Source organism: Crocodylus siamensis, chromosome 1, assembly GCF_052110815.1.
Source record: "Crocodylus siamensis isolate JL-2025a chromosome 1, ASM5211081v1, whole genome shotgun sequence".
Taxonomy (NCBI): domain Eukaryota; kingdom Metazoa; phylum Chordata; order Crocodylia; family Crocodylidae; genus Crocodylus; species Crocodylus siamensis.
In genome coordinates this window covers 63,257,641-63,276,785 of record NC_143395.1, presented here as the reverse complement: position 1 = coordinate 63,276,785, position 19,145 = coordinate 63,257,641, and the positions used below count along the sequence as shown (strand labels likewise).

General features: G+C 37.7%; 1 protein-coding gene across 2 annotated transcripts in view; it reads left to right on the top strand.

Moving 5' to 3' along the window:
• PHIP (PHIP subunit of CUL4-Ring ligase complex) overlaps positions 1-19,145 on the top strand; it is a 161,594-nt gene that overhangs the window by 120,606 nt on the left and 21,843 nt on the right. For both annotated transcript variants that reach the window (XM_090035265.1, XM_090035273.1), the window contains exons 24-34: positions 2,116-2,235; positions 4,351-4,458; positions 5,011-5,135; positions 5,337-5,419; positions 6,215-6,326; positions 6,581-6,642; positions 8,619-8,774; positions 10,635-10,755; positions 14,038-14,163; positions 18,190-18,262; positions 18,801-18,851. In XM_090035265.1, the coding sequence (XP_089891391.1) occupies positions 2,116-2,235; positions 4,351-4,458; positions 5,011-5,135; positions 5,337-5,419; positions 6,215-6,326; positions 6,581-6,642; positions 8,619-8,774; positions 10,635-10,755; positions 14,038-14,163; positions 18,190-18,262; positions 18,801-18,851 (1,137 nt within the window). The remainder of the gene's footprint in view (positions 1-2,115; positions 2,236-4,350; positions 4,459-5,010; positions 5,136-5,336; positions 5,420-6,214; positions 6,327-6,580; positions 6,643-8,618; positions 8,775-10,634; positions 10,756-14,037; positions 14,164-18,189; positions 18,263-18,800; positions 18,852-19,145) is intronic.

Here is a 19,145-nt window from a genome sequence, read left to right as displayed (position 1 = left end):
AATAAGTCACCAGGACCTGAAGGCATTCACCTAAGAGTTCTGAAGGAGCTTCAAGGTGAAATTGCAGAACCGGTGGCAGTAGTATGTAATCTAGTTACAGTGACCTCTGTGCCAGAGTACTGGTAGGTTGCCAGTATAGCACCCATCTTCCAAAAGGGCTCTGGAAGTGATGCTGGAAACTACAAAGTGTGTCTCCCTTTCATCTCTGGCAAGTTGGTAGAATCTATAATAAAGAATAAAATCAGTCTCATGGACAAATGTTTTGCTGGGGAAGTGTCAGAATGGTTTTTGTAGAGGAGAATCCTGCCTCACCAACCTGCTTGAGTTCTTTGAGACTTAAAAAGCTTGTGGACAAGGGTGATACAGTTAACATAACATATTTGGACTTTTGAAAAGCCTTTGACAAGGTCACTCACCAAAGGCCTTTTTAAAAAACCTGCATTGCCACAGTATTGGAGGGAAAGTTCTTTTGTGGATTGAGAGCTGGTTAAAAGGTAGGCAGCAGATAAAGTCAGATTGTTGCTTTTCAGGATGGAGGGAGGTCCAAAGTAGGGTCTTGCAAAGATCTGTGCTGGGCCCAGTTTTGTTCATCAGTTTCATCAGGGACCTGAAAATGGGGGTACACAGTAAAAGTTTTGCAGCTGATTCCAAATTATTCCAAGTAGTCCAAGCTGATGGAGAAGAGCTACAGAAGGAGATATGGAGGTAGAGAGATACTTCTGTTATCCCTATGCTGGGTGTATTTTTTGGAGTTCCAGTTTCAGGTGGTAAGCAAGCTTAATTTAGCATTTCACAGAACGTCAGGGGAAACTTGGGTCCAAACCATAAGCCACAGCCCAATGTTTCTTGTTTGCTGCAGGCCTGAATTCATTATAGGAAGAAAATGTGGGTAAACAGGGCTTGCATTTCTCCCAGGAGAGAGGCTTTTATTTTGGGATCCTTATAGAGGGACTAGTCCATTCTCTTCTTTATTTAAGTACTTGTGAAGTGTATAGTGGTGTAGGTTGTAGCCATGTTGGTCTTGGGACATAGGCAGACAAGGTTCTTCGGGTCTGACAAAGGCTTTTTAAACCCAAAAGCTTGGTATAAAATGTTTTTACCAACTATTTAAGTTGGTCTAATAAAAGAGATCATAGTCACCCAAAGAATCTTGTCTGCCTGTGAAATATGTGAGAGAAAACATGCTCACACTTTTTTTCCCCCTGGGACAATGCTATGTTCATCTGTAAGCGAATAGAGGCTTCTTCAAAATAATTGCCAGTCATTCTACGGACAGGCCTGTCACATTGTATGCTCTCCCTGGCCATGCAGCTTAGAAGAGCTACATTTGGAAAGGGCTGTGCCACACTCCCCTTTTCTTCTGCATTTTGATTTAGATCAGTCAGGACTAGCTCGAAGGAGGGGCATTTATGCACGCGCTGTGGTAGGCAGGGGTGGCACTTTAAACAGAGCGGCTCTTGGACCCACTCTAAAGTGCCTGGAGTGTCACATGTATCAGCATCCCCATGCTGAAAAATGGTTGTAGGGGCTCTTTAATGAAAGCTCATTGACTCTGGAGTCTCCTGGATTGCGGTAATTGTTTGTATTCACTAATGAATCTAATTTAGCAGTGGCAAAGAAATGAGAACCATCTTTTGAAACAGCTGAGACCTACCCAATATTGTGAAAACCCTCTTAGTTGGTGCCTGGAGCTAGCTCCCTGCTTGTCCCATCCTAAACGCTATTGGCTTTACTTTGCAACCTACGATTGTCTTATTGTTGTGTGATGGAACATAGAATTTTGACCATTTCAAGTGTTCAAATATTTCAACTTTCATTCTTGGAGAATACAGAGATCTAAATATATTTATGCTTTGTATATATTAAATGTGTGGTAAAGTAATTTACATTAATTTTTTTAAAATTAAAAATTCTCTCATGTGGCTACTTTATTATAAAATGATCTTAAACATTTTAATAACATTTCTATTTGTGTCAGAAAAATATTTTCTTTCTTATATGAATGATAATCAGAGAATTTATCTTTGACAAAACAATATTATCTTTACAGGATGTATTGAATTTTGGTAAAGAAAGATTTATTTCTTACTACTCTATTCTGTGCATTTTCTTTAGAGATTGGCAGTGGGCGTGTTGGCAGAAAATGGCCTGACTTTGGAAGAATGGCTCCCTTCAGCCTGGATTACAGATACTATTCCCCGTCGATGTCCATTTGTGCCGCAAATGGGTGATGAGGTATTTTTGTTTTCCTCAGCCTTCCTAACTCTCATGTCTGGTTTTTAAGGTTCTTTGATTTATGTTTTAAAGACAGGGATGTAATTACTTTTTGGTAGTGTTTGAAATACTTTGGGGTTGATTTATCAGTCAAGCTATAAAAGTACTTAAATAAAAATTGCTTTCATTCAGAATTGACATTTTTGTATTTATGTCCCTCTCAAGCTTTCTCTCTCTCCTCCAGAGTCTTCTAGACTCTTGTCTTGTTTTAGCTATAGTTTTATTTTTCCACTCAAGTGAGGTATCTTTTGTTATATTGTGTTCACTTGGTGCTGCTTCCATAATATGAACTTTTTGGGAGGCTTCATCTATTGTCATCTGTTGCTCTATAGTGTCCTCTACACCCAAGTATACATAATAAATAAAATAAGCCAAATACATTAAAGCTTGCTATATAAAATTACATCTGAGACATGTTCAGATCAGCTTCACAGAAAATATCCAAGTTTGCAGACTAAATGTTGAATGGACTTTTGTTTGGAGTTTATGTAAAGATATTTAGCTTAAATTTAAAGTTACTTTATTTTTTTGTATGTTAAATTAGTGGTAACCGAATATATTAGGTTACTGTCATAATTCGTATTTAGAGCCTCCATTGATTTTATTTCTATTCATATGTAGTTAAAAAGTTCAGAGCAGTTCTGCATTTTCTGTAGTGAAGGGAAACTTCAAGAAGTAATATGGTATGAAGTAGGGCTGTGTGAAGCTTCAGAAGCTGAGTGAGAGGTCATCTACTCCATCCTCCTGACCTGAGGCAGGATCATCCCTATCCAAACCATCCTATACGAATATATTGTTTAGCCCCTTCGCAAAACTACAGTCAACACTGACACAACCCAAGACCTAACACTTTAATCTGCCACCAGTAAATCAGAGAGCTATATAAACCCCTTTAGTACTTCCTTCAGACACTTTAGCCTTTTAGATATTCAAATATGGTGGATTTTAAACCTTTGGTGGAATTTTTTTTTTAAATATACAAAAATGGTCTCATGTAAGTTTAATGCTTCTTACAATTTTTGATGATTGATTTATAACAGTGATTCACAATCAGGATGCCACAGCACCTTGGGGTGCCTTGAGATCCTTCCAAAGTTGCTCTAGGGGGCAACACAATGTTTGCCCCCAAATAGTATGCCCCCTGTCATGCATGCAAATATAGTTCACAAGATAAACCTAGATATTTGAAATTCCTATTCATAATGCTATAAATTCCTATTCAGTGTTAAAAATATTTGAACCTGTATGGTCTTTCTTGAGTTCCTTGTAAAAGAGAAACTGCTGTATTATGTTTCTATAGTAAAAAGAGTGAAAATTAAGGACTTGTATTTTCCATGGGGGTCCTTCAAGTCTAATGGGTGCATTGTGTCTATAAAAGTTGAAAACCATTGGCTTATTCATTCGCATAGAAATTACTGTGAAGAATTTGTCCATCCCACATCTAATGGCTTAATTTGCTTTATGAAATTTTAAAACCAGAAATCTAACTTTTTTTATTTTTTTCGTAAAATTATAGCTCTAGATACAAGTGACATTTCTAGCTAGTTATTGACCAACCTGACAATGGTGTTCCAGCTAACAGCCAGTGGAACATTATATTATTACATGCAACTATTGTAACTACATGGACAAGTCTTTAAAATCATTCAAACTGGTTTTTGCCTTTAGATAAAATATATAGTATAAAAGACTTTGAGTTGGATTTGTGTTTCTGAATTACTAGAGTACTTCTGATAATCCTACCTTTGTGTTTTTCCATTTCCCCCCTACCTACAAGTTAATGAGAAAGCATTTGCTTTAATTTTGAATTACTTGGCTTTTGGCAGTGTTAACTCCATCTTTTAATGTTTAGTACAGTTGTTGCTGTACTTATGTTTTTTTATCCGTCTATTGATTTGATTACCATCATGCATAGCAAATGTCTGTAAAAGCAAAAGGCATCATAAAGATACCAGTTTACAGAAGCTGCTACTCACTCACATTGGGCGTGGAAAGAAGCGCATTCTATATCCATACTGTGCTAACATTTTGGTGTTTTGAAATGTTGCTTAGCTAATTTTCACATTTCATTCTTAGGTTTATTATTTCCGACAAGGTCATGAAGCATACGTTGTAATGGCCAAAAAGAACAAAATATACAGTATTAATCCCAAAAAACAGCCGTGGCATAAAATGGAACTCCGGGTATGGTATTTCTCACTTCTTCCCTCTTGGATGCTCTCACTTAAGTAATATAGAAGAAATTTTATAAAGGTGGTATTTTGCATAACTTGTCCATACTTGTGGTATGAAAAACTACTTGGTGTATGTGTATTTAACTCTGGCTTTGAAAGTTTAACTAAGAAAAAATATATAATATTTAAATCTTCTGCATCAATCAAGTAAATGTTTAAATGTCAGGAATGTGATACCTTAAGAACGGGACAAAAAATCATAACCCTATTCAAAGCCATATATTTCTTTTGCTCTGTTTTGATTTTCTTACCAATCAGTATGATTTATTTTCACCCTTGCTAGAAAATGTATCTCAGCTAACAGTTAAGTTTGTAAGGAGGCCACATTCGGAAATCAGAACTTCTTATTTCAGGGAATATATTTGAAAATGTCTGATTAATTTAGCAAAAATTGCAGATGAAATCTGTTGTACCACAAAAATGTATCAACTTTTTTCCTTTTCTTCTGATTAAAGTCCTCTGAAAATCAGTCATCTTAAGTAACCATGTTTTATTTCTTCAGGAGCAAGAACTGATGAAGATAGTTGGAATTAAGTATGAAGTGGGTTTGCCTACTCTCTGCTGCCTTAAACTTGCTTTTCTTGATCCAGATACTGGAAAACTGACTGGGGGATCATTCACAATGAAGTAAGGGAAGCATTATTTCCGTTCAAATAGAGAAACTATTTTTAATGTGTGATTTCTTTAAAATCTGCTAAAGAACATATGTATTCTTTTAAGCAACTTATCTCAAATACTAAATGTTTGCGTTCAAATGCATTTTGACATTAAATGGTTTTCCATACTGTCTTGCTGGTTAAACTTCTCTACTATTTTGGTTTTATCTAGGTATCATGATATGCCAGATGTTATAGATTTCCTTGTCTTACGGCAACAGTTTGATGATGCAAAACATAGACGATGGAATATAGGTAGGTGGTAGTTAAATTGTTTAATAATATTATCTGGTTCCATGGTGCCTAATTTTATTAGGAAACATAGTACCATAGATGAATATTTGATATTGTATTGAAATTTTAAAACGTCTGTCTGGTCCCTTTCTGGCAGCTCCTGTGGAGGGCTCCATGCCTTCCCTGCTCTGTCCAGAGGACTGCTTTCTTTTCCAACGCTGCAGCCTCTTCATCAAATTAGATCCTCTAAATTGTCCTCTGCCACCTCTTTCAGAGGAGGCTGTGTTGAGCTGGGTGGTTGCTTGGGGGAAGAAGAAGACCTTCTGTGCAGATCAGGCAGAGGTGGGCCTCCCAAATAGCTGGCCAAGTCACAAGGGTGCCTTACTTATTAGTACTGCCCACCCCTGTTCTAGAGTAGAACAACTCTTATCACCTTGAGCATGTATCTGGCCTGCAGGCTATATTTTGACTGCCCCTGTTCTAAAGCTTCCAGAGGCCAGAAGGAGGACAAGGGCAATGAGGGCCACTCCTGTTTGCTAGCTCCATGAATTTTGAACTTGCTGTTTATGCTGCCCAGCACTGAGCACTCTTACATGCTCCGTATAACTATTCAGTAAACATTCTTCCTAATAAATGCCCATTCCTACTTTAAAAGCGTCAGTCTGAATACACTTTAGATTTCTTCATCGAAACAGGTGTCTCCAAAGAATGAGTGTACTATGAAAACTAGGACGAAATGGAATAAAAATTCCTAGAAGAACTGGACTATGACAGTAGCTACTTGTATTGATGGAACTATTTTGTATTCTTGTCTAGGTGATCGCTTCAGATCCATAATTGATGATGCTTGGTGGTTTGGAACAATTGAAAGCCAAGAACCTCTTCAGCCCGATTACCCCGATAGTTTGTTTCAGTGTTATAACGTCTGGTTAGCATATTTTTCTTACTTCAGCTTTTAATACATTTTCTATTAAAAAATGAGATCTTGTATGCCAATCCTGATTAAAAGTGATTTTAGTTATTAGAATGTATTCACATGTACATTTCTTAAAATTATAATATTGTTTTATAAAGTAAACCAATTAGTTGTAGTTGTAACTATATAACTTACCATTTATAAATTATTTATAGGTGTGTTAGGACTATTAAAATTAATTTGATCTGGTTATTTTTTTCTTTAAGCTGGGACAATGGTGACACTGAGAAGATGAGTCCTTGGGATATGGAGCTTATACCGAATAATGGTATGTGCATCTATAGATTTCTTAATTTACTTTAAAGTACAGAAAGAGGGAACATGCCTTTTTGGAAATGGTTTTTGATCAATTTGCTTAAGTTCTGTAAAGAGCTAAGAATAAATAAGTATTGCAAAACAGTCTCAGTAAAAATTCATGATTAAATTTAAATGAGGTATTAAACTACAAATACACTTTTTTAAATAGACTTGAGACTAGATTAACAGGAAATATAATCTTATTCAGTCTAGCAGATCAAAATCTTGAAGCAGTTCTCAGTAGCTCTTGGCCTTTCACTTTTTCCAAAGGTTGCTGAGGATGAACATGTTTTCTCATGGGTTCTCTGGAAACTGAGTGCCTTAAGACTTACTGCTGTCATTACCAACACACTTCCTACTTTTATAGGCACAAATGTTTAGGGTTAATTGGCAATGGTTGGACTTGCTCCATCATTCTTAAGAATTTTGAGAAGTCGGCCTACCAGTGGTATTTCTTCTGTCCATATTTGTGCATACTTTCTTTTTTTAATTTGATAAAAAATGAGATTGATTTTTTTATATATATATACATATATCTGAGTTAGCCTTCCTTAAACTATTTTTTCTTTTCTACCTACACTTAATAGGTATGATGCTTTTATATGTATTATATTAAAATAAAGTACTATTTTTATATTTTCATCTAATCGTTCAGTTTTAAAAATTGAAATACTTTCTGCAGGCCCTTGATACTTCTTAAAATAATTAAAAATATGGCAACACAAAAATTTAAAATTGGCAGAATATCTAATGATCAAAATGAAAAGAACCACCAAATAAGTGTCAGACCTAAATTCACCAAGAACACTTTATTGTATCCCTGATACTCGTCCTTTTTGTACCTTCCCTCCCTGTAACTTTTGTTAGAGAGACTTTTCAGCATACCATGAAAAACAACAGATTCTAGCTATGTTGGGAATTTATTCCAAAACTGAGAAGCCCTTCAAGAGGATGTTTTGGTGGCTGCTCATCTCAAACACTTTCACTTTGTGTAACTGCAGCAATATAGAAGAATGGAGAAGGCAGTTTTAAAAACAGGAGTTTCAGGAGACTTCTATAGGGCAGAACTAACACCTTCAGTTCTTTCTGGAAGTTTGTAACTATGGAACTACCTTTTGTTTCTTTGCAAAAACAAATTCTCCAACAAACTGCTTGGAAATGTATAAAGCTGCACTGTGGGATTTTAAATTAACAGGCAATAATATACAGAAAAGAATATACCCTATTTAATAAATCCAAGAAAACTCTGAATGTTGCATGTATAGAATCTTATTATTGGAGGAGGTCTTAAATTCTTGCTCCCCTCTTGCAGCAAGGGAACAGGCAATGACTCATGGTCCTCTGCCTCTCTCCCCCTCCCATACCACTTGCCTCTCCCATATCACTTGATTGCTGATAGCTGCCACCCTGCTGCCTGTCCCCTCTGCCACTTGTTCTTCCCCTTCCAATTCCTACTACCCCATATGTTCCCTAGTGCCTGTATTGCCTGCTGCTGCTTGCCGTATGTGGTAGCTCTGGCCCTGGCCAGGCAGCAGCGTCGGCAGCAGCCCTGATCCCAGTTCGGGTCAAGGCTAGAGCTGCAGCAGGTCTCCTGCTGTTGTGTGGTCTCTCTTCTTTGCCCCACTCCCCCATGTACCACACACTGTCCCCCCAGCTCTAGGGAAAAAAAGGCAAAGTTTTTTCCCCGAGGTTGAATGTGGGGGATGCACCTTATTTTGGATTTGAATAAATGTGGAAAATAGCATTACAACTGCAATGAATGTTTTGTTTGCTTTAGAATAAACTAAGAATTAATTATTTCAGTTTGTTTATTGGAACACTGTTATCCTATGCATTCAGTATTATTATTTACTTTTGGATTAATAGCTGTATATAATATTTAAAATATAAGAAGTTAAGTGTTTTCAACAGTCTGTTTTGTGCGGTGCATTTATTATTCTGTTTTAGCTGTGTTTCCTGAAGAACTGGGTACTAGTGTTCCTTTAACTGAAGGTGAACGCAGAGCGTTAATCTACAAACCTCTGGATGGAGAATGGGGTTCCAGGACCAGAGATGAAGAATGTGAGAGAATTATTTTGGGGATAAACCAGCTCATGACTCTAGGTAAGCATTTGTTACTTAATTTATAGAAGTGATATATAGTAGGGGATATAATGCTGTGCACTATTTTAGGACACAGTGCACAAAATCATGAAATGTCATTGATCAAATGTAGTAGTCATACACTAGCTTTTTATTACTTGATAAAGAAGAAAATGGTTTGTTTTAAAGCATGATATATGTGCATAGTAAATGCCATTAAGATAGTCTGGCCCATATCTTCAAATCTGAAGTGATCTTTTTTTACTTTTTTTAAAGTTTTTTTTTTTAATGTGTAACTTGAGTCTTGGAAGAGACTTAATTTTTAGAAAGTATTAAACACTGGGTTCCTTTTTATAATATCTCCAGTATCTTTTGTAAAGGTTGAGAATACAGGCCTCTATACCAAAAACTAAACTAAAAAAAGTTAAACTGTACTACAAACAAATATAAAAAGGCATGTTTGGTTTTCCTGCAGAATGTTGTGGTGGATACATTTTACATAGGTTTTCTTCCCTGACTAAGCTGCTGTGTGCTGCAATCTCAGGAAAAAAAGATATCTCCAAGAGGGGGAGAGATCTCTCTCAAAGAAATGCTGAGAATATGCGGGCAGAGTAATAACATTGATTAAATTCGTGGTGAACTATTTGATAATCAGTTACAGAAAAAATTGCTGTTGTGTTGGCACCTTCTGAAAATGCGTTGTTATAAGCTGTTGTAATATAATTGTTAATTCTTTTATTACTAATCAAAGACTGAGACATATTATGTATCAGTGCAGAAAAAGTAAGGAAATGCCAAATTTTGATATACCTTTTATACTGCACGTTTCCTTTGGTGACGCATTGCATCTCTATAAGAAGCTTCTTTCTGCTTCCAATAAATAAGAAAATGCACTACACATATATTAATTATAACCTCAAGGACATTAGCAAGCATATGTTTTAGTATGCTGTGAGTTTCTAGTGGAAATACATTTTTAATTAAGGCTTTCCCTACTGTATATCTGTAACAAGTGCTTTAAATGACTCCACTAAACCGGTCTATAATAATGCCCCATTTGATAGTACTAAGGACTAGCTGGTTTGGAGTAGAACCACACTTTCGTTGGGATGGTTTACAAGCTGCTGAATTTTCAGGAAGTTGCCAAACTTAGTATGAGCTACTTAGCCAGTTGCTGCAGCTATCACTCCACTCAGCTGGAACACTCCCAGCTGGTTGGAGAAGCAGTGCCTCTAGAAATAAAAGCTACAGAAAATAGCTGGAGCACTTCAGGTGGTCTTATGTGGTTGTTTGCCGTGGCCCTTGATACTTTTCAAGCCCTCATGTTTACAGGGAGCTAAAGAAATAACCCTATGAAGAACCCAGGTTCTGCTTTATCCTATTGTCTTAAAAGCTGAGGTTCATTACAACCTAATTTATTGTAACAATCTAAAGAATTGCTTTTCACAAATCATGAGGCCGAAAGAGTTGTAATATTAAGATGTCACTACTTTAGGAAAGCATAGTTTAATTCAGAGATACCAGTTAATATTCTAGAATTACGTATTTTGAATTATATAAATTACACATTTGTATTTATAGTCAGAAATAATTTCGTTTTTGAATACGTAAGGCTGAGTGTCATGTTTCATGCACAGCAGGATCACTGATTAATTGCTGTAGCAATTATGCTAATGGCATATGCTACATCATGCACTTTTGTATATGAAATGCTACTAAGCTTTTTAATATATAATATAGGTGTCGATTTTTATATTTGCTCTGTGCTTTGTATAAAGCTTTAAAGAGTATTTTGTATGTGGGGAAAATGTAGAAGTTATAAGGGATTACTAAAGGGCTACTTCTGCATAATATGAATTTTGATTTTTCATTTCTGTTTAGATATTGCTTCTCCATTTGTGGCACCTGTGGACCTCCAAGCTTACCCTATGTATTGCACAGTTGTGGCATATCCCACAGATCTCAGTACAATTAAACAAAGACTGGAAAGCAGATTTTACAGGTTAGAACAACGTTTTGTGTGTTTTTATTAAGTATTGCCAGATCAGTTTGGCCTTTGATAGGCTGTCTGACAAAGAGTTTGAAATAGTGGGGTAGTTTCCAGTGATTTACTCATCTATGCTTGGTCTTGTTCAGATGTTAAATTCAAAATGTATATTATTCATCTCTCTGATCCCAAAATTGGCTTCATGGGGTTGTGCACTAAAATTTCAGAATCAGGGTTTGGGTCTGTATAGGGATTATGTTCTTAAAGGTCACAAACAAGTGATTCATTTTTACTAGTACGAATTTCAGAGAAATTGTTGTTGGTAGAAAAATAGCCAAGGAGCAGGAGTATACATGTATTACTGGCCCCTGGCTGGATACCTATCATGCTAAAAGGCTCCCTGGACCACCCCTGCCATTAAGGAAGCCTAGTACTTGATAGCCTACCCTTTCCCCTGCCTGCGAAGGGGGCAAACTGACATGAGGCAGCCCCTTGGCTTTTAAATCAACTGTGTTCTGCCCAGCTGGGCAGCCCATGCACAGGGACCTACTTAATTTGCAGTCTTGCAGGTTTTGCGGAAACCATGAAATCCAGAATTGTCCACAAAATCTGCTAAATCAACCAAAAAAAATTAAAATGCTGGCACCTCAGTGGGAACCAGCAGTCCTCACTGCTGGGAGGGGAAGGAACTGGCTGAGGGGTGCAGCATGAAGGGCAACAGGCAAGATGGCAGCTGCCCCCTTGGTCTCCTGTCCTCTCCCCCCTCCTCCCCCCCCCCCCCCACCTTCCCTCCAATCAGCGCCAGGGGTGGGGCTGCCATGAAATACCTGCAAAACCAGCTCTGCCCTGCATGAGCAGGCTGCAAAAAACCCTTTGCCTCTGTGATTTAAATAGGTCCCTACCCATGCAGCATTTAAAGCATGTATGGCTGGGAACTGGGGTGGGAAGAGCTTTCCCAGCCCAGGATTCCAGTGCTGAGGATTTTGAATGTGTTGTGTGCACCACTTAGCTGGCATTCTCAAAGCCTGCGGACCTGGAAACCACAGAAGGGAGAGCTCTTTCCACCACAGTTCGTGGGCCTGGGAGCTTTAAATGCTGCCTGCAGAAGGGGAAACTATCTGCTTGCTCTTCAGGCTCGGGACCCTAGTCTGGGGAACAGGCAGAGGGCTTTCCCCTGGTGCTTCAGTTCTGTCCCAGACTGGTCCAGGAGGCAAGAGGAACAGTGGGGCAAAGTCCCCAGCCCTTTCTGTAAACCAGTTAGTCCCTAGTCTAGGGAAGATGCTGCTTCGCACCCTTCCCAAACCAGAGAGGGGAGCATACAAGCATCCATTCTTGTGAGAGTTTCTCTCACAAGAGAAATTTTCCAGGTTAGCACCTGGAAGATCTTTCTCCTGCAGGGGGCAAGTTTCTCCCTGGAGAAACTGAATGAGTTCTGTAAGCTTGTTATTTCTACTGGGAGAACAGCAGTTCTTCCAGTAGCTTGTACTTGGCTAAAATTTAACTGGAAAACTGAAAAGACTGTTTAGTGTTTTTCAGAAGATAAATTGAAAAAAGATGTAGACTAATATAGCCTTTCCTTTATTGTTACACTTTTCATTTTTTATTAGCAGTTTGATGTTAAAAAAGACATTTAAATTTCTATAAAAAATGCTGAGTTAGGACACCGTTTCATGATATTAATATTTTTTTTTGGTACTCTGTTTTAACTTGTTAGCACAATTTTCATAAATGACAACTGTAGCCACTATATTTTCTTTAACATTCCAGAATTTAATTATCTAAGATGAAATAGGGTTGTATTAAAGTATTTTGTGGCAGATTTTGTTTTCCTTGATTTATAGAAGATAACTGCTTTGGGAATTCATTTCCCTTAATGCACACTTTCTGACGTTTCTGAGTGAAAATGTGCTTACAGCATGTTGTCTTTTTGTTTGGGCCAAATCTGAAAATTAGCATGTAATGCTTCTTGCATACTAATCTCTGAATGTGGCACTATTCAAATATGAAAGTTTTTTTTTTCTGGGAAAAAAAAGTCAGAAGCTTTCAGGCAACCTAAGTGTTCAGTGTTTATGCATTTTTCTTTCTCTCCGTTCACTTGTTGACTATTTTTAGTGGAAACATTTGAAATGCTATTTTAATTTTGGAATATACTTTACAAAAATTAATATTTTTATTAAAATTCAGATTTTGCTTGGGACATGTTATTAGTCTTTGAAAATGAGAATTTAAATGTAGCATATTTACATTTGTTTTAAAAAGTATCCTGCTGTCCTTCTATTTCTAGTGCTGTGTTCAAACAAGCACATGGAAGTGGCATTTCTAATATGCGTTTCTTAACTGTAGGAAAAAAACCAAAAGGTGTAGGGTATGCTTGGATGAGATTTCTTCTTTTACTGCACTTTGTAAGAGCAAAATAAATGAAAGGTCATGGCTACCTTCAGTTTCCTATACCTTATGGCCCACAGGCTGGATCCAGCCTACAGATGCATCGGACCTAGCCCACTGAGCACAGGGGCTTCAGGAGTGGGTCTCTGCTTGTGCCATGCCACAGCTGGGCAGCGGGGAGAAGCACCGGAAGCCAGGTTCTAGTGCTGGCCCAACTTGGACCCAATGTGGTCATTCTGACCTGCTGCCGGAAAATGTTGTTGACCTGTGTCCTGTCCTGGTTTTTAATGATTTTTGTTTAAAATGTAAGGTGTCATTTTTAACAACTGGACAATTTTTTTGCATTTTAATACTTTTCAATTTTTTTACGTGTTTTGTACTTTAATTACTCTCCTTTTTTCTTTGAATGTGAGTTTGCTGTTGATCTATAATTTGTGGGGCAGAACTGTACAGTGGAGTAAAAGAAAGATTTCTAGCAGTTGCATTAAGATTCTGTCAGTGAAAAAAACAAAAAAAACTTCTTTATTTTCTCCTTATTAGTAAGCTTTATTGGGAGAAAGGTGTCAAAGGATCAGTAAAAAAAAAAAAAAAAAATATTGGCAGCCAGATGAACTGTTTAGGGAGCACGAGAAATTTATTTTTGGGTCACACCTTGATTGACAGCAACAAGGCTCTCAAAACTTTTCATCCCTATTTCTTATCAAGACACAGGTAAGCAGGAAGCCAAAGAAAGCTGCCTGCTGCTGACAAGGTAGGGAGCTGTCAAAGAGCGTAAAACATTTACATAAAACCAAAAGAAGTTTTGTTGTTCTTTTTGAGACCTCTTGGAAAGAAAAGTGAGGATTATTTTTAAAGTCATCCTTATGTTACAAATGTAACTGTTCAATGTCATCTGTTCTATTCTCCTCAAAGGCGGGTTTCTTCACTTATGTGGGAAGTCCGGTACATAGAGCATAATACACGAACATTCAATGAACCTGGAAGTCCTATTGTTAAATCTGCCAAATTCATCACAGATCTTCTGCTACACTTCATCAAGTGAGTAGATTACCAGATGTAATGTTTTCAGTCCATCTTCTAACAGTAGATTCAAATATAGTAGATCATTTTACCTGTTGATGAGAGCCTGCCATTTGCTTTAGCAAAGGATAGAAGTACACAACATCTAAAGGGAGAGGTGAACCTCAAGGCATTTTTAAAGAAAAGTAAATTACTTAATAAAATGGGATATAATAAAGAGTATCAGAGTTTGAAAAACAAAATATTCAGTATATTACTTTTCATAGTTCAAAATCTAGAAATTTCATAATGGACAGTTAATGTAATGAATTTTGTGGTTTAGAAATAATAGTCTTGTTATAGTCTGAAACATTATTTCTGGGAGTTTTAAGGAAAGGAGAATGCATTTCTTGCCACAGTGACTTTGATTTTATAGTTGTCATTTATTGCATGAGCTTTCCATCCAATGATAGATATAAATTTGGGTGGAATGTACATGAAGCATATGGACAGCCACATATGTTTAAATAAAGTTGTTTAGCGTCAGGATTTCATACCATGTTAATGACAAAATAATTATGGGATTTTTCATTTAAAAATTTTTCCAGTTATCATAAGTTGATTGAAAAGTGGTGTCTTTTGTATGCCATAAATTGGGGAGTCTTTAAAAAAGTTTTCATCTTCATTATTAACAAAGTTCTACATTAAATTTTTTGAAAAACTTTTTTATGGGGAACATTTTCTATTCCCTTCCTCCCTGAACTTTTCTATCTTTAGTTTAAAAAAATGTGGAGGGGAACATTTAAAAGGGTATTTTTTTCCTTTATAAAACTGAAAAACATTGTTTTGGTCAAGACTTGTATCTTTCACAAAGATGTTAGCTATCTTTAGGCTTTTGGCATACATTACATTCATAGTGTGATTAATGCATTAATCATACAATAATGTGAAACATCTTTATGGCTGGTTTGTATTGTGGTTAATGTTGATCTTGTGCCCCATAAGCATCCAGGAGTAGCCCATGTGTAGCCCAGCTTCATTTGAACTGTCAGCTTTTGGGGAGCTGGTATGTTCAAAGTGCAGTTGTGCCACTAGGCTGCAATAAGCCTACTGGCACCAGAGAGCGGGAGATTTGGGGAACCTCCTCTGATTTCAGGCTCACACTACCCTGGGGCATTAACAAAGCAGGTGTACACAGTGCCTCCCTCCTGTGTCAGAATCATGATGCCTGGAGACCTTTAACAAAGAGTGCATGCAGGAACTGATTCACCTGAAACTGGCAACACAGCTTGCCTTTCAAGCTGCCTGGAGGTGGGGAGCATGGCATTAGGGACCAGATATCTATGTTAGGCTCCCAGCCCTGGCAGTTGTTTGCCATCTGCTGGCAGCCTTAGTTACTGCTTTCCCCATAAAACTACTTGTAAAATGCAACTTCTCAACCTATCTTTTCTATGGGAAAATCAAAGGGAAAAACTCTGGTTTTCACTTTCGGTTTTGTTCAGGTAAGCCACTTTCTGTTTAAAACAAGTTAAACTTGTGATGCACATGGTGGAAATAATGTTACAGTAAGCATATACACTGTGTTCATTTCTCTATGGATTATAGTCAGTTTGCTTGAGTACAGTTATCTAGATCAGTGATCACCAACCTTTTTAAATTTGGGGCAAAGATGGGAAGATGTGCACTTGGATCCAACTGCTGCCACTGCTTTTCCCCATGGCAACATGGTGTGAGCACCCACCACTACTGCTTTTCCCTACTGTGGCATGGGAAAACAACTGCTGCCAGTGCCCCCAGCTGCTGAATACCTCCAGATGTAGCCTGCAGGCCACAGGTTGCCAAGCCATGATCTAGACATTTGGATAAAACTTTCATTGGAGTCTTTGTCCTCTGTTAATTTTGCCCTTTCTGCTGGTCTTCCATGAAAGATGCTTTTTAAAGATAGCAGATTTCAGTTCTTTTGACTTTTTATGCTGGGTATAAGATTCCCAAATTTCATGTGATCAGCTTAGCGTGCTAAATGCATAATATGCATTTGCTGGAACCAGGGCCCCCACGATAAAAAAGTCTTCATACAAAATGCATCCTTCTAGTATCCTTTGTTAGAGGCTGGGAATAAGTGTCTGTCAGCATTTTATTTAGACCTTTTACTGATAATGCTGGAAGCCATGTAGCTTAGTTGGTAGGGTGACTGACTTGCTTAGGGTTTGAAGGTGAGGGGGGTGGGTTTCTACTCAGTTTTTCATTTTTAGTACTAAAATAATTTTAGTATGGCCGTGAGGCCCAACCAGCCTCTTATTCAATGGATACCAGGAGCCACCTGAGTATAAAGCAGCCGGAGCATGATGCTGATCACATTACCTCTTCCTTGTGCTGAGGGTCGAGAAAAACTGGAGCCCTCACAGTTGTCCATAAATGGGACACCTTTATGGTTATATTATATTGCAGGTCAGTTGTTACCTACATAACATTTTAACAAGAAATCACAAAAGCAAGGAATAGTTTTGTCATCCATTCTCCACACCTGTTACAGTCCCCTTCCATGGATGCAGATAATAGCAGTGAGGAAAAAAGCTCCTCATCTTAAACTTGCGTAGAAGGAAACCTCATAAAATATATTGTCCATCATTAAACTACTGGCAAAAGCAGCATGTGCACAGTAACGGAAACCAACTGAAGTTGATGAAATGAAGTGCAGCCAACACTTGAGCATGACTCTAAAACACATGGTCCATGTTGGACACATTTGGGGTGGGGCTAAAAAAACCAAAAAAGGGTGGGTGTTCCATCTATAGGGAACTGCCACTGGGCCTGGAGGTACTGCAATAACAGGCCAGCAGTAGGTGGGTCAGAGCTAGCTCTGACACCCTCCCTTTTATTCCAAAAATGCTTGATCATAGCCAAAAGACTAAGTTGCTGGTGGGAGCCTACCGCAAAGAATAAGATATATATAGAGTAATGCCTGTTATGCACAGTCCCCTTCAGCACTGACACTTCAGGTCATAGTGAGCCACTACATTGAATACATCTTGATTTCCTCTTCACTCCCACAGCTGAGCTGCAACTTTTTTCCCATTTCCAGTGATTCCTTTTTTTTCATCAGCCTCAAATGTCTGGTAGACATCACCAGGTGTAGCTGCAGAGAGTGCAAACAGACTCCCTTTGTCACCCCCTCTCTCATGTTGTTGTACATGATTAGTGTGGCCCCATCCTTCATGAGGTGATGGTGGACCAAGTTGCCCTGCATCTCAATTGCATCTAAATCTGTGGAGTATCCCAGGACTTAGGACAAGAACATCCTGTCCCAGTCATGAGTGGGAGGCTAATTAGCATATAGCTCCTTTGTGGGGCTTTCTAGAGTACACACACAGACTGAGTCGTGCTGAGCTATGGGGTCACCATGGCTTGAAATGCTTGTTGACTTTCTGGGGTCCAGCCCAGTGAACTATATGGTAAATCATGAGCCTTTGGCTTTGGATTAATATCATGCATATGTAAATAGGTATAAAAATGCACCTTAAAAGTATGTTTACGGAGTACCTGTGCTAATACTTGCAGTGGTTCCCAAATAGGTAAAATGCATAAATTCTGATAATCTAAGTCTATGGGGGTGGGGGGGAAGGGAAGAGGTGTGGCCCTCAACAGGTCACCAAAACTCGTAAGTGGCCCACCAGCCCAAATAACTGCCCACCCCTGCTTTAGAACTAAAATGTATGGCATTTAGGCCAACATAAAATGTGTGGCACAAACTCAGTTCTAAGAATGGGTATAGGTCTAAGAATGATTTGCCTGTGTTGCTTTTTTAAAATCTATCTGTTTTCTTCTGTCAAAATAGATGCAAATAGCACTGGTCTGACCTAGAAATGTTTTTTTTAAAACTGATATAATTAAACCAGTGCAACAGACTGGTGGATGCTTATTTTAATAGCAGCCTCTATCATTTTAGCCTGAGTCTATCAAAATATATGTTTAATTAAATCATTGTAACTTCTGTGTGTGTAGACAAGATGTATACATTTATGTATGACATAGACTTACATTAACATGATATTTCTTGTCCTACAGAGACCAGACTTGTTATGCTATAATTCCTTTATATAATACAATGAAGAAGAAAGTATTGTCTGACTCTGATGAGGTAAGCCAACTGAATGCTACATATATGTAAAAGTAATCTCAATGGTCTGGTGCTGTGCTTGCACTCATTTATGGAAGAAATTGAGTTTTAATCTCTTCCCACTTCTATACTGCAAAGACAGCATGTTTAGCCCATTGCAAGAGGGTAAGGGAATGTGTTGCATCAGTTAACAATATTCCTTTTAGCCAGTTGAAGAACACTGCTTGTAATTCCCTCTTGTATATAGAGAACTTTAGTGCTACTTAAATTAAGTGGTACATGGATATTGTGCTAACCATTTGCGGAGCAGTGAATTTCACTCTATTTACAAACTCTTTAAGTCCAAGCCTGCTAAAAAATATATATTGATATGTATATATGGTTATCATATTTTAGGAACTTGAGAGTTGGGGAAGAAAAGGTCACAAAAACAGGAAGATTCTTGGGACTATCAGAGCACTGCAAAGAACTGAAAATATGAATGGTAGTTTATTTAGTAACTGTTTTTCAAAAGTGTTTTGTTAATTTTGTTATGCGACTCATATTTTCTTGCTCAAAGGAAGAAGAGAAAGAGACAAATGTTCCAGGAACTTCCACTAGGAAAAGAAAGGTAATACTTGGTTGCACTTGCATCCATGATTTACAATGTAACAGCTTTAAAAAAATATCCAAAACAGTTTAGAAATAGAAACCATTTTAGGCTGGTATAATCCTGTCTTTGAAAATTGTGTGTTTTTGCCTGGAAATCAGTTTTTAACAGTAGATATTTTCTTCTTTCATCTGTTATGCAAAAGTATTTTTACCTGTTCCATTGTGTGTGGGATGGGGGTGAGTTAGGATTCACAATTTACAGTGTTTGCATGTAATAATTTTATTCTTTGACTTTGTGTATTAAAAAATTGGC